Raw genomic sequence first — 15,824 nt, 5'->3', positions numbered from 1 at the left:
GTTGGAGAAATAAGCACTTGACAGAGATACTTGAATCCTCTCAGCCCAATCAGGAAAACTGATAAATTATCTTTCAATCTCTACTTCTACAATACAACACATGGGAGCAATAGTCTATCATCAGCTGCGTGCATCATATACCGTACCTTTCACTGAATCCTGCATGGCTGCATATAGCACTGTTGAGTATATACCCATACATACTCTTGATTTCTAAGAAACTTCAGTGTGTGTTAATTTTGCAACTGTATTTTTGTTTTAAGGCTATTCTGACTAGAATTTGTATGGAATACAGGTCTTGTTACAGACTTAGATCTGCAGCCTCCCTACTGTTTCATAGTATCACCTTGTACTAAATTTTGGGAACTCCCCCTGACAAAAAAAAAAAAAAAAAAAGCCCAAGAAAAAACAGAGCAACATTACAATGGCTTTAAAAGTCAACATGTTTGGCAGAGAAAATAAAAAAAAAACACTCTTGTATGAGTCCCCCACAGTCAGGCATCGCTAACTGCAGGTTGCTGAGAGCAGCAGTTCTGTGGTGTCCTTCCATGCTCCTCCCCAGCTTTTTGCTCCTTTTCCACTGTGACTGACAGAGATCACACAGCCACCGGGATCAGCCGCTGGCCTCATGGACCAGAGAGGCTGATGCTGATGTGGAGGAAGTAACATGAGGTCAAGCATAGGAAAGAAACGTTAAAAAGATGAACTATAAATTTTATTTTCTTTGAAATAACCTTGGCTGGACAGATTTCTCCTTTAAAAGGAAGGCAGCATGGAAAAAAATAACACTAACACTAAGCTGAACTGAAACACTTTCTTTTTTTTGAAATTAAGGAAAGTTTTTCAAGTAAGAAAAGTAAACTGCCTTTGCGATTTGTTCATCCAGTGCTTCTGTAATTTGCTTATTGCTTGTCTGATGTTTCATCCTGAATGCTGAAGCACATGGGGAGTGGGGATCCACAAAAACAACAACAACAACAAACAACTGTACACTCCCACTGTGGACCAATGCCCGTGAAGTCCACATCTCCCAAAGGCTCCTGCCCTTTATCTCTAAGTGCTTTTTGGCAAGATCAACATTGCTGGGGGAAAAAAAGGAAAAGGAACAGTCTGCTTCATCCAACATTGTCTGACTAATTCAGATGGTAAGACGCTGCCACATGAAGTGCTCTGCTCTCTGGGGAATACGCTAAAGATCAAAAAATTCAGATTTGCTACAGTCAGAGGTATAATTAAAATAGTTTTGCTGCTCTCTGTTCCCTCACAATCTGCTTTCAATGTAAGTACTATACATTTTTTTAAATAAATTTCTCCTCTTTGCCATGTATCTGTCATTATTTCTGCTCTTCCGATTCTTCATTTGTAGAAAATTGCATATTAAATTAGGATTCGAGACCAGTACAGCAATTAAAACCAATTAATATCTGAATTGTTGATTTTTATTTTTTATTTTTAAGATGTTGACATGTATCTTGTAAATTATCAGGTACAAACAAGCCCATATACCCAGGAAAAGACATTCACGTGTTTTCATTCTTTAAAAGAGGCATTGTCCTATTATTTTTCATAGTAAGAGGCCCTGCTTTTCTCCTTAGTTATGAAAAGAAATAATTGGTGTTTATGTGGTAGGTACAGCTCCAATTTGTTCTTTCAATAGTACTCCTTGTATTAGCCTTCTTTTTAATTTCTAAAATTAAGTTTTCAAGTTTCTGTAATAAATACAAAATATATGACTTCAGTACCTTTAGCCAGAATTGGAAAAAGAAAGATCGTATCACTGCATCTTTTGATATACTACTTTGAAAGACCTGAAGAAAGCGTTAGGATTTGTACTAAATTCAGGCTCCCACACTCAGGAAGTAAATTCCAGAGACAAGGCCCTTTTCTTGAAAATACCCTGCAACCAAAATACCAGACATTTCAATCTTAGCATTGTTGGCTCAAAGAGCTCAAGTGACCTCAAATAAATACATGATATTGGAAGGAAGAGGTGTTTCTTCTTACATAACTATCTAATATTTTTACATAAGTATCTAATATCTAAGTCTGGTTAGCATAATGGTAACTACTGCCACCAAACACGGGTGCCATCTCATTGCCACTTTCATTAATATTAAACTGTATTACTATAAAAGTGTTTGATGAAAACTTTTGAAAACTGGTGAGTTGCACAACTATCCAATCTATATCACATTTAAGAAATATGTACACCAGTTCTTAATATATGTCTTAATACTATTTTTTCAAGACGATTGCTGAACCTGGACCCACTGGCCAAAACAACTCATAAGCAGAACTAATCAGAAGTCATGACCACGTAAGATGTTCACTGACTGCTAAATTCAAACGCAAGGCACTGGCTATTTAGTTGAATACACAGAGGCAGAGAGCAGACTGCAAAGTCACCCAGAGGTAGGTGCCTTTGGGAGTAAAGTGCTGGTTATAAGAAGGCTTCTAGGAGTAAGCACAGAAACTGCCTCACTAGATGCCAGCGGTGTTCAGGAAATGCAATTCCGTATGCATTCCATAGTTGCATTTTTTGCAATTATAAAGGTTAGCATCAAAACCAAACCAAACACGTGTAAATGTTCTTTCATCATCGATTTCTGTTCTTAGCTGGAAATGTACTGACAAAAGTGGTAACACTATTTCTGGATCTTGTAACTAGACATCAGGAAGGGGGGAAACACTTTCTCTGAAACATCGCCCAACCCACAGACGCAGTTCTTTCAGCAGCAATAAATGAAAACATTGCTGATGAAGCTGAGTAGTCCAAATACAGTCAAAATCCAAGCTCTTTTTCAGTATCTTAGACCAAAAGTGGAAGAATTCCTAACAAAAGTCGTAAGAGTAATCCCAATTGCTCTAATTTTGAGATCATTTTAACAGCCAGCTCTGACAATCATGTCAGTAAATGAATATGAGCTATCAAATCAAATGAGCTACAAGATAAGAAAACAAAATGACTGTGCCATTAGGATTTCCTAATCATAAACAACAGATGTCCATTTCAAAAACGCTCTGAAACTCAGCTGAAACCAACTTGCTATGTCCCTTATTAGCTCTGTACAGAAATTTCAGAGCAGAAAAAAGTGGCCCACAAGCAAGCCAGACAAGTGAGAACAACTGGCATCTGATGCATCTTTAGAGAAGGACAGTGAAACTATTTCAGCATCATGCTATCTACTCTAAGGCTACTGAGGAGCAAAGACCAGCCTAAAAGGCCTCATGCCAGACGCTCTGAGTATTGCTGGCAGACCTGAAGGAGTTGCTATGAGCACAGAGCCCTCCGCCACTTCTGTCAGCAAGCTTTACACCGAACTGGAATATGCCTCATAGACAGTACGTATTAGACTCTAGCTAACAAAATGTGACTCCATAATGTACTTATTGAAATAAAATTAAAACATTATAAAATTGGTGTTATTATGATTACATAATTAGATTGTCTACATAACTATGGTTAATTTCTTTAGGATTCAGAGGCTCAGTTATACTGCTTTAGTCCAGAGTATCTTCTAATAATGTCTGTGTAAGAACTGCAATATATAACTCTCAGTTTCTTAATTTAAAAGTCACTCTTTAACTCTGAAAAGATTAAAAGATTAGTCATTTACACAAAACTTAAGTTACCCACATCCCACTACAACACATTCATGTACATATCCCCTTCCCAAAAGACATATAGAGCCAAAATTCAGCACAAATAGACATAAACGATTTCCCAAGCTGACACTGCATTGTAAATTATTTACAACATATAAATAGGTGCAACACTACTCCAGGTCCATTGAAAAAAATCAAAATGGCATCACACAAGAAAAATGGCACAGCATAGCTTTCTATTACCCACACTACAACTGAATGAATGAAATGCAAGAGATGTGCCAAGCTACTTGATACTTGCTAGTCAGCTTAATCAGATACTCTCAGTTTCCTGCAGGATGGAAAACAAACACTGTTCTGCTACTTACTGCACACCACGTCTACTAACATATTTTCTGAGGCAGAACGATCCTAAAAACCTCTGAGCATCTAATAACACAAGTGTTCTGGAACTACACAATCTGCCATATTGTAAGAGAAGAAGATTTAAATAAAATATTACAAGATATTGGACATGGGTATCTGAGATAAAGTAAATTATAAAATTATGATGACAGGTATTCCTGCTTCATTGAAAACCTATAACGTCAAATACTGATTTTATGCTCCTAACTGCCATATGCCCTTGTTTAAAAACCCAAACAAACAAACAAACAAAAAACCACCTCAAGTTCAGAAGACTATCAGAAATACTTTAAATACATACTTTAAAACATGTTTCTCTGAAGTCTTAATAACAGAAAGCTACTATGTGTTCAATATTTGGAATAAAAAGGTAAATTATTTTCTCAATTATAACGTGCACTTCTCTGTGAGGAAAGGTTTAAAAAAGCAATAGCAAGGCTATTGCCCTTAAGAACTACAATTTAATGTAACTTCTACAATGCTTTAATGTTGCTGAAAATATTTTAGCCCTTTTTTTTGTTTGGAGAGATATATGTAAGAGGTACCTTTTACTTCCACAGCAAGTTGACAGAAAAGATCATGTTGTACCTTATTAACATTAATAACGTGATATAATTTTTTTAGCCTAACTATATTCAAACCTTAGCACTGATTACAATGATACTAGATTATCATTTCAGCTTCATCCAGCTGAAGTTTTCATCCACTGGATACTCATTTTTAGGAGAAACTGGAAAGACTCTCTCTTTACTTTTTCTTTAAAGTCTATAAACTGAGGAAAACAATTGGGTGGAAGATGAATATGAGAAGCCATCGACACTAACAATACCAAACCACCTGTCCTCTGGGTTTACCATTTACTGAAATTCTTTATTCCCTGGGCAAATCAGACAAAATAAAGAAAAACTACTCATTCTTGTTTTCCTCATTTTTGTCTCCAAGAGTCATCCTCCCTTCCAGATAGCTGAGCAGATAAAACAATCTGTTAGGTTCCTCTCCCAGCCATAAAGAAAGTATAAATAGAAGCATTCTTTCTTTCAAGAATATTTCCTTCCAACTTTTGGGAGTTAAGACTTTACTGAGTAGCAGCTATCAACCATTACATGACTTCCCCCATTTTCACTGTCCTCATTAATAATAATTTTTGAAAGAATTTGAATTAGTACTCAGGCTTACTAATAAAAGCAAGTAAAAAACCTCAACATTTTCAACCTCAACATCATGGTCAGAACCCTTCAAAAATATCAAATTCTCAGAAATCATTTTCATTCACAGATTTTCCCCCAAAGTAATATGAATTTAAAATAATGTCATTAATCTGTCCTCTTAAAATTTCTAGCTCTTTTCACTCCATTTCTTGTCACTGATTTGCCAACATTTTCAGAAAAAATGTAAATCAGCTTGCAATATACATTTCTCTGATTGTACACTTAGCTCTACTTAGTTTCTTATTCCTCTACTCTTCTGTATTCTCACGTTTCCCTCAAATTCGTGTCCTAAAATAAATCTGTAAGAATTTGTAAAATGAATAACATAAAATAAAATAAAAAGTTTTCTTATTGACAAACTTTCAAAATAGTTTTACGATAGACTCATATTGTGGTATTTAATTTTACCTGTTCCTCTGCTAAGGATGATCTTGAAAATACTATGAAGACACTAATAAAAAATAGAGCCCTCTCTGTGTCAAATAATTTTATCTAGTCATTTTTCCTTCAATAACAGTCAAAGAATTTTAGAAAAGACAGTGATTACTTCGTACAACTTTGAAGAATTATGCAAGGATACTAATTTAGCATTTACAGTACCTAACACTTCCAAAAAAACTTAGATATTCTAAGTTTCTAGTTAGAGTCTAAGTGGTATTTCTTTAATCACTCTTGTCTCCCAGAGATCACTTTATTTTTTGCCTGAGTGTCTCTGATCCCTTCTCTTTCTTCTTCAATTACTCTGCCAATGAACCCCACTTTGGTTTTCCCAGGATCCAGCTGAAGGGGAATTCTGATGGTATGGATGTATTTTTTCCAACACAACCAGGTGCCAGAATTCTTGCAACAGAGAATACCCAACCTGAAAACATAGGAATACAGTTGCTCCCCACATCATCACAAGAACATGCTGTACAGAAACGACAGTCCCATGACTCAGAGCACATCTCAACCACAAAGCTCTGAGAGGATTCTCTTTCTCTCCACTGTCCAAGGATGGGGAACTTGAAATGACATTCCTAAATGCATCTTACCATCTCCTCGTCTCAATGAAATCTTAAATCCATGCAGTTCCATTACGCCTTACTCTCTTGCACCCTCCTTTTGATTTTTCATGCAGTCTCTGCCCTTCATTCCATTCTGTCAGAAAAGCATGCTGCCTAGTTTCACCTCTACTCTGAGTACCAGCCATTCTTTTGGTGCTCAAAGGCAAGATGTCAAATTCACTGAAAAAAAATATAATCATGAAAATACAACATTTAAGGAAACTGTGACTCTCTCTTTTTATCCCTGCAAACAGCCAGTTTCATTGAGGGAAAATTAGTAAGGTAAACTCTTCCTGTCACACCATGAAAGTTCTTTGTTTCCTTTGTTTTTATAAATCTTTATGTATAAACAGTAGAGTTTTCAGTATTAGAATCACAGTTTGAGAATAGGATACTCTCAATTAACTATCTACCTGGATACTTCCAAATTTCAGAAAAGGAAATTCCTGAATCAGACTAATTCCCAAAAATTATCACTGATGAAAATGCCTAAAAAAAGATATACTTATCTTTCTGTGGTATCCTTTGATACACTGCTCAGTGTATCAGATCATTAATAGTATTTGGCCTGAGCTTCCTCTTTTAAGGATTCTAGGATGAAAGTAGTATCTTACTTACTTTGTGTCTCTGATGAGAGGAGCACTTCCCAGTTTAAAGCAGATTTTTTCCCCTCCACAAGACGTCTGTCTCAAAGAAAAGCTTTCTGCCAGATCAAACCCTGCAGAACGCGATATACTGATTTAGTTTATGTAACACAGTTTTTTAAAAGTATGGGTAAATACTGACTTTTTAGCATGCTGGGTGACTTTCTAGAGGACAAAAAGCTATTTTGAAAACCAGTACTTTATGTTGCAGAAACTTACAAAATTCATTTTACCAATCAATTTAGATAATTTACTCTTCGTATTAAAGAAAGCCATTTACCTGACACACCAAGACTGTCTCTGTTGATTTTTTTGAGATGATGAGCAACTGTTTTTATTAAAGGACACACAGCACCTTCAAGAGAGCACAGGTTAATATTTCTCATAAAATTCTGCCAAATGAAAATGAAACAGAACAAACCATCATGATAGTGATAGTCACAGCAGGCATGTTTCTTTTAGTTTCTCTATCTTTAGGATATAGAAAATAGCAATAAACCAAATTACAAAACCTAAATGAGAGCAATAATATTTCATTTTATACTAATTTTCCCATAACTTAGGCAAATATAAATTTGATCATGTTTTAATTCAACTTTTTAGGATTAAAGCGTACATGAATGACAACCAGAAGAAAGATACACAGTTCTTACTATACTCTTTCCATCTACAATAACCTATAAAGTAGTAAGATCTGTTCTAAGGTTGTTGTTTTTTCCTGGTTATATTATTAGAAAAATTCTTTTTCTTTGATTAAGAAGACATTACAATGAATCTGCAACAATATAGCATGAATGATTACTGTTGCAATAACCTATTGTTACCTCAGTGAACATTCATTTCAAAATGTGGATTAACAAGGACATGATCATATCATATAATAAACAATGCAAGCAATATTTATACTTTGAAAATTAAGCAGCTTTACAAGGGATTAAGTCTGAACCAAAGTATTTAGGTAAACAAACATAATGTTCTAAAAATTGAAACATGGTAAATTCTAAGGCTATCTCTAGCCACATGCTTAGATCAAACAATGTATTATTATGCAGCATACAATTTGCATAAAGACTTTTTTAAATATATACAGGAATACACACTTTTATGAAGCAAATACAGACAAATATCTCATTTGTGCATGGGTCAGAAATAGAGTTTTTTATTTAAAAAAAAAAATCAACAACTTTTAAAATAGCCCCACTAAACCCTAAGGAAACTGTCAAAAGGAAAACTACAAGCAGGATTTGGCCCCTGTGTTTATTAAGTGCAGAGCTCCTTGTTGAGCTGATGTGACTAAGGAAATGGCCAAGATATGTCAAAAGATACTGAGCAGTGAAGGTCAAGGGGCTTTCCAAAGTGTCAGTTCAAAGAAAAAAGCAAGGAGAAGTGTCCTAGCATTAACCTGGAAATCATCTATATTTAAAGGTTTCCAAGGGCGTATAGACTGAGGGTTGACACTTAAAATAGCTATATTTGTAATTTTAAAGCATGTGAACTTTGTCATTCATTCTGTAGTAATACAGACAGCACATTATCCTTCAAAAGTTTTCAATTCTATTAAATGCATTACATTATTTTATCTGGACTACAAACGGCTAATCAGAAACAACCAGTAAAAAATTAAGCTAAATTATGTAATACAGAGATAAAGAACCTTCCTATCAACTTGGTTAATGAAAGGCATCTCAATGACAGGTAACATCACTTGTAAGTTGATTTATTTCAAAGGTACTGAAACAATTTATTCTTTCCTTCCTTCATGTATAAAAATGCATATATACATGCATTTATGTATATATACTTATATACAGTAATGAGTAAAAGTTTATGCATACATACTTATATACAGTACATTTATATATACTTATATATTTATATACATACACAAATAAAGTTTCATGAGAAATAAGAAACATATGCATTGAAAACAACTATAACTCCCCTTATAAATTCCTTTTCCCCCCAAAAAAGATGCAGAACTGTTAAGAATATTCATTCGTTCTGAAATCTCTGAAACTGAAATGAAATCTATCATCACTCTCAGTTTGTAGGGAGTGTGGAATTACATACTAACATAGCAATTTGAATACACCATTTACCATACACATTAAGGGACAGAAAGAAGCTCACCTTAGATGCTCTTTAATCTACACACCTGGGATTTCAATCATTTATAAAGATTATTAAACTATAGATTTGTATCTATACCCACTGTAGAGCAACAAATTGGTTATAGTAGAGGCATAACTACAAGAAATATGTTGGTGTAGAAAAAAAAAAAAAAGCCTCTTATGGCTGAAGGCACAATAGCTTGTCATGCATGGAGTAATAAATATCTTAATGTATTTCTTTTTTTAAGAAATGCAAGGACTATGGGCAGACACATTTTTCCATTGAATTACTTTACAGTTCTTATAAAAAGAGCAGCCAGATACAACCTGTTGTGGATTTTACCTTGAACTGCTATAGTAAGAGATATAGAACCAGAGACAAAAAAATGTGCCTTTTTTTTTTTTTTTCTCCAGTACTAACTTACAGGAGGGCTGAGCAACTAAGGACTGGAGCATATTAGCTTATTCCCTCCAGACACTTTCTTCCAACTCCAAATAAAGAATCAAGCCTTAATTTCTGTGTTATCCAGATGATAGCAACGATTCCTCACATGCCACAGACTGGACTGTGGACCTATTTTTATCAGTGGCATAACAGTCACAGCATAGACAGGCTACGTAAATGTTACTTATTTGGTTGTTTTCCATTTCCCTTTAAAAACTGAAAGGGTTACTACGATTATTCTCCTATCTTATGCTGTTGGTGCACTCCTTTAGTCCGATATTATTTTATCGGACAGCTAAGACAAAATCATAAAATATTAAAAACCAAAAAGCTCTCCACACCAAGACTGATAACTTTAATTGCTATAGATTAATGAAAATTCTTTCTAGAGTTTATACAGTCAAAAAGTTAGTCTCTTCCAAGATTTTTAGTACTGCTAGCAGATCTTTAGATTCTCTTTGGCCTGAAACAAAGCCACTCAACCCATGGATAGCTGAATTAGAGGATCTACATGAAGACATTCAGGAAAGGAAAAGTACACGACAAACCCTTATCCAGGTGTAGAAACCATGCACAGCAACCTGCCCCATTATAATATATTACTACAAAACTAAAGAAGAAAAAATAGCAAGCTTACATTTATATAGTAGGTTGCTCTACATGTGATAAAACTGAGTTTGTCTTGATTGAAGTCCACAATTCATATTAGAATGGTGATGCCAAAGCTGAAGTTACCATACCTATAAATTAATGAGATCTCCTATCCATAGGATAGATGCCAGACCTTAATCCTTGGAAATCAGTGAGCTGTACGTAGGTGGTTATTACTACAAAATCAACCTATTTACTTCAAAACACATATTAATGTAAATCAAGCAGGTGTGTCACATATAATTGTGATGTCTCTCCATTGAGAATCTAGTAAGGATTTTTTTTTTTTTTTATAATAAAATTTTGTAAAAAAATGTATTCTGAGTAGGGGGGTTACACCTAGCCTTGCCTGCTGCAACATGCTATGTCACGCCCTGAATTCTTGTAATGGTCAGATCACTTGTTGAAGCACTCTGCAGCTTCCATCTAGGTCCCATGCCCAGTTTTTTGTTCCGTGAAAACTCAGACCCAGAAGACTGGTGCATGCTTTGGTCTCACTCTTACAGACATCTCTTGGGTGCAGTTCCTGACTGGGAACTGTAGCTTCCAGTAAGCACTCTTGGCTTCTTTAGGTCGTGTGTGAACTGAAATGACCAGATTCACTTCCCAAATACCTATCTGCTACTTTGTAATTAAAGTTCATGTTTAGGTGAAGTTTCAGTTGCTGTCTAACCCACTGATGTGCACATTATGAGGGCACCAGAGCTTCCATCAGAAAGCACAACCGGATAAATTAACGTGGCCCAAGAACAAAAACCCCAGCTATCACATACACACATGCTATGTTGGATTCAAGCTTCAGGCAGAATCCCAAATTACTGAGGATTTATCTCACACTCTAACTGGATCAGGCTTCATAAAAATATAGTAGAATGAACCTTCTCAGTGTGTATGGCTGACTTGCTGGATATCATTGCTAACATTCGCAAGCCCACCTCACAGGTATTTATACTGAAGATGAGGGTGCTGTGCTCAAATACCCAGCTGGCCTGCTTTCAAGCAGGGTCAAGGAATTAGATCCCTTACATACCCATAGCCACATGTACAGAGCTACCAGAAAATGAAATGTGACTTTTTTCCTCTTTTTATACTGAAAGCCACTACGTATTGCATTACAATATAGGTATTAATTAAGCCAAAGGTGGAAAGAGGAATAAAGAAGACTGGATCTACAACTTTGTTGATATAGGAAAGAAGTCAAGTCCAAGCCCAAAGATTATTTAGACAGTTATGTAAATAACTAATTGCTTTGGTAGTAGAGATTAAGAAATTCTTACCAAGTTCAAGTATTAGGAGTATGGTGTACCTGCCTCATGCACACACTAGACCTTGGAGAACTGGATTCTCCCATGAGGAACAGGCGGTAGGGGGAAAAACAGGACTTTATACTCTAGGTGGATATCTTGGCTACAGGAAATGATTTTTTTTTTCTTTCTCTCCCTTTCCCTGAAAAAAACAAAACAACAAAAAAAAAAGTAAGCTAATCTAGTCTACAGGCTTCGCTCTGGGAGAATGTGTGTAGTCTCTCTTATGTCCTATTACTCACTAACTGAAGTGGCTCTCCACAGTGTGCAGGCTTTCATGAATCACATCCTTACAGACACCCAAAGTTCCTTCTTCACTGCCCAAGAAGGCTTACATTTTACCTACAAGTTAAGAAATCCAAGGGTGGAATTGTCATTTAAACACTGCAGTGCTGACAGCAGTTTGTGGATCCAACCTTAAACATTCAGGGTAAGAGTTTAAACACTCCTAGTATTAAGACTATGAATTTATTTTATATGAGAGTAACTACAGAGCCTTTATCTTGATTTTGAGAATTATCTAGCTGTACTAAAGGATGAAAACTGAAAAGCTGAGCTGATTTGCATGCTTGAAACCAGTCACTGTATTTGGGTTAAAGTGCCTATCTGAACTTATGATCTAGAGCCAATACTTTTCACAACACATTCCATGTCAAAAGGCAATGGAAATTCACCATGACTGACAGTCTCAAGACTTTATTTATGCTACATTTTTCATGGCTTAGCAAGTGACTTTGAAAAGGATTGATTGTAAAAGAAAGTTGAAAAAGCAAGAGTGATCTGGGAATGAGACAAAAGTATTAATATTCTTAACATGGAGCAGTTAGGAATGATCAGATTAGAACTTCATCTGTCACTAAAGAAGGAGCTCATATCCATGCTCCAAAGCGAAATGCTCCTAACAACACAACAAAAGTTTACAATGTGAAAATATTCTTGAAGTCAGATTAAAAACAAGATTGTGGAGAACTCCTGAATCCTCTCCATCAGATTTACTATATTCTGTCATTAGAAGTAAGTGCTTCCTTCTGATGAACCATCAGAACACCAAAACTTCTTAACAAGTGAAAACTTAAAGAAATCCTTGATGTGAATCTAATGGTTATTGGCCTAAGGAGGACTGCTTCAAGAAGGCTCACTCTGATATTTTTTCTAATTCCAGTATTTATTTAATATAGTATTATATTAAATAATATAACTCCCAAAGTACATTCAGAATGCCAGCTCAGAAAGTTCTTTCCTATGTGTACACGCAAGTTAATCCTTTCTCTCGCACAAGAGATTTCCTTCTGTATATATACTTTCCCCCCCTCTTCAAATCAAGGTTAATTTACAGTTTTCCCTGCCTTTGAAGCCCATTCTCAAGCAGAACTCACCTGACTCAAGCAGATCGGGTGAGAAATTTTAGGACGCAAATGCAATATACCAACATCCTATCTAAATGAGCTTTGTTGGAAAAACGTTTGTATTAGCCCAGTGTGAAATAAACGCTATGCATATGTTGAAGGGAAGAACCTGGGCAGATCCTGAAGGATAGAGGCAGATCTATACAGAACTGCTATTTGGGAGAGAACAAAGGCCCAAGAGAGAGGCGGTTAATGAAAGAAATAAATGGAATGGAGGAGACCAGATACACTCTCTTCTTGAAATGTGCACACTTCCAGCCTGTAACAGATTCATCTGCATACAAATTATCAAGCTACAGAACAAGACAACTTTGCAACACGGGATACTCAGTTCAGCAGGATAGGGCAGATTCAACAACAAGGTCTGCAAACGCACCCACACCACCTAGCACTTCACCCTTGCAGGGTCTGTTCTTTCTCAACTCTTGTTTTCTGGTCTACAGCTTGTATTTCTGTTTTGGATGCTAACCGCCCTCTTCAGTCTCTAGGAAAGTCTCTTTCCTGTTGTCACCTTAAAGCTTCACTCTGAGTCTATTCCATGCTGTTGGCAGACCTGTACATGCTGGCAGCTATCTGCTTGTTATTCCTCACCATCTGCTCATATCACCTCATATTGCAGAAGCCTCTCAATCGTACGCAGTCAGTTGTTCTCAGGAAAGGTTCAATCTCTCCTCTTCCTCTCAGGGGTTCCACTTGACCCATATTTGATCAATTTGTAGCAATTAGGTTAGGGAACACTGCAACCTCCCTCCTGGTTGCCCAGACACAAACTTCTAACAGAATGTAATGTACAGTTCAGACGTACCGTTCGCTACCGGTTCAGGTTATCGGTCACAGTCTGTATGAAAGGTGTACTTTTTCCTACATTTTTTTCCCCCTGTCTAATTGAAAGTGAGAGAAAATGCTTCCTGGCATTTTGTTTTAATATTTTTCAAGTTATACATTTATCCATTTACATTATTAGGGAAGCTTGTGCACTCACACCCTTCTAGCCCTTTAAAAAAGTTCCCTTTCATAATCCACTAGTTAGAAATAACAGAGAAATCAACCTATTTTACTTCCTTTAGACAACCAAAGAGAATGATTGCACAGCTGTTATGTAAAGCTCACTCTCTCACAGGGGTTAAGAACAGTTCATCAGTGGAGCACTTAGCTTTGCTGTCCTAAAAATACAAGGCAAAAAAAGTATTGAACTTAAACTCAGATTCTTTACCACACGTTACTGCTACCCTAGAGCCCACACGTTACATTCACTATTTATTAAATATTACTATTTATTGTTTCCTAGAGCAATAAAAGGATTATTATATTAGTAATGGACTTTTTAAATTTCTTGGGCCCAAGTTTCAAACGTGTTATGGAGATTTAAAGTTGTTGTGTATGTACAGATTCTATTATCTTCCGTTATCTGGGCCTATTATCTTCTTATCAGATTTCTGGAAAGACAGCACCACTAAAAATAAGTTTCATCTTCTAAAAAAGGAACAATCAATAACTCTTTTTAACTCTAGCAACAAGTATGTTTTCCCTCCTAATAATTGGAGAACAATTCTAGAAAATTGACGTACGTGTTAGGGCTTAGCAATTCTAGAAAACTGACAATTCCTTATTTTATAAGCACACACGATGTGCCTTTAAGATAGAATTTACCACACTCAGGAGAGCCAAAGTAGAGTTTAAGTGTGACAGCTAGATAACATGCCGACAGGGAGAGAGAGAAGAAAGCGGAGAAGTATGAGAGTAGTCGCAGAAGATGGGTGACAGCTAACTAAACAAATTCATTAAACAACTAACTAAACAAATTCATTATATTCCCTTCCTCTGCCTGCTTAAGTGCAAGGTTCTGTCCTACTCTAGGTCTGTTAAACTTAAGACCTGGTTTGAAGATTAAGTTTAGGTTAGGCTAACGTGCATTAGGTTGTTTAGGTCAATGTAATCACTGTTATATAATAAAGCCACATGGTTTTGTTCACAGAAGTTTTGCAAGCCATGATGCAGAACCTTGGTTTGTACAATAAGTTGAAAAAGTACAAAATACAACTCCTAGAAACTGTGTCTACTTCCAAATGTGAATCTCCTAAGCACATGAAACAGAAAGACTGCTTTGGAATTGCTTCAAACTTAGACTTCTTCAAATAGAGGTAAAAAAAGAAAAAAAAAATCCTTTGTAATTTTGCCTGCTTGTATGCTTTATTTTCTGTGTATTACCATTATTTGTCTAAATGTTGATTACTGAGATTTATGCTTTTGGTCTGTGATGGGCAAGAAAAATGGAAGTACCTGTCTGGTCACTGACAGCCACACAAGTAGAAACAGGGAGGAGGAGGAAGACTGCCATACAAAGCCAAACTATGCAGGATCCAGTGTACTTCATCTCCCCCTGGACACATGTGAACAATCAGCTACAAATCTGAAACAGAAAATAATCACATTCAGAACAATCTCTTCTTCAAGAATTTCTTAACTGTAACGAAAAGAGTAAATCACTTGCTAAATGTAGTGTATAATTTATCCATTTTAAGGAGATACAAAAATAGATGGAAGTAAATTTAGAAATAAATGACAAAAATATTCCTTGAGTTCTCTACTAAGGTCCTAAATAACGTCAAAAATATTAAATCAGATATATTAGCTGTGAAGGTACTAATTATTTATTTCATTAGTGATGACCGATGTTATTTTTCTCCCAGTTTTCCAATCCTAAGTACGTCAGCTTAACTGGTCAGTGTCACACTGCTGCCAATGACTGCTGATGCAGTCATCAAACTGAACATGGACAACATATGATACTTTCAATTTAAGTGCAAACAAACAAAAATGTGACATTTCTCTTCATTGCAAAGTATATTGCAAGTACTTGTACTGAGTTTACAGTTTAGATCTCACAGAAGTACAACCCAGCTTCAACTCTTCTGTCAGCATAATAATCAGCTTTCCTTCCAAGCCAACTCTAATTTAGAGAAACGTCAGAAATCAGCGAAGGACAGCAAACACTTTT

The 15,824-nt window shown here is 35.9% G+C and overlaps 1 protein-coding gene across 1 annotated transcript in view; it reads right to left on the bottom strand.

Moving 5' to 3' along the window:
• COL19A1 (collagen type XIX alpha 1 chain) overlaps window positions 1-15,212 on the bottom strand; it is a 192,935-nt gene extending 177,723 nt beyond the window's left edge. The window contains exons 1-3 of the mRNA XM_050709490.1: window positions 15,107-15,212; window positions 7,190-7,264; window positions 6,884-6,983 (exon numbers count right to left, since the gene is read on the bottom strand). Of these exons, the coding sequence (XP_050565447.1) occupies window positions 6,884-6,983; window positions 7,190-7,264; window positions 15,107-15,200 (269 nt within the window). The 5' untranslated portion in view covers window positions 15,201-15,212. The remainder of the gene's footprint in view (window positions 1-6,883; window positions 6,984-7,189; window positions 7,265-15,106) is intronic.
• Between the last annotated feature and the right edge of the window lie 612 nt (window positions 15,213-15,824).

Source organism: Cygnus atratus, chromosome 3, assembly GCF_013377495.2.
Source record: "Cygnus atratus isolate AKBS03 ecotype Queensland, Australia chromosome 3, CAtr_DNAZoo_HiC_assembly, whole genome shotgun sequence".
In the NCBI taxonomy this organism is placed as follows: Eukaryota; Metazoa; Chordata; class Aves; order Anseriformes; family Anatidae; genus Cygnus; species Cygnus atratus.
This window is presented reverse-complemented; position numbering and strand designations above follow the sequence as displayed.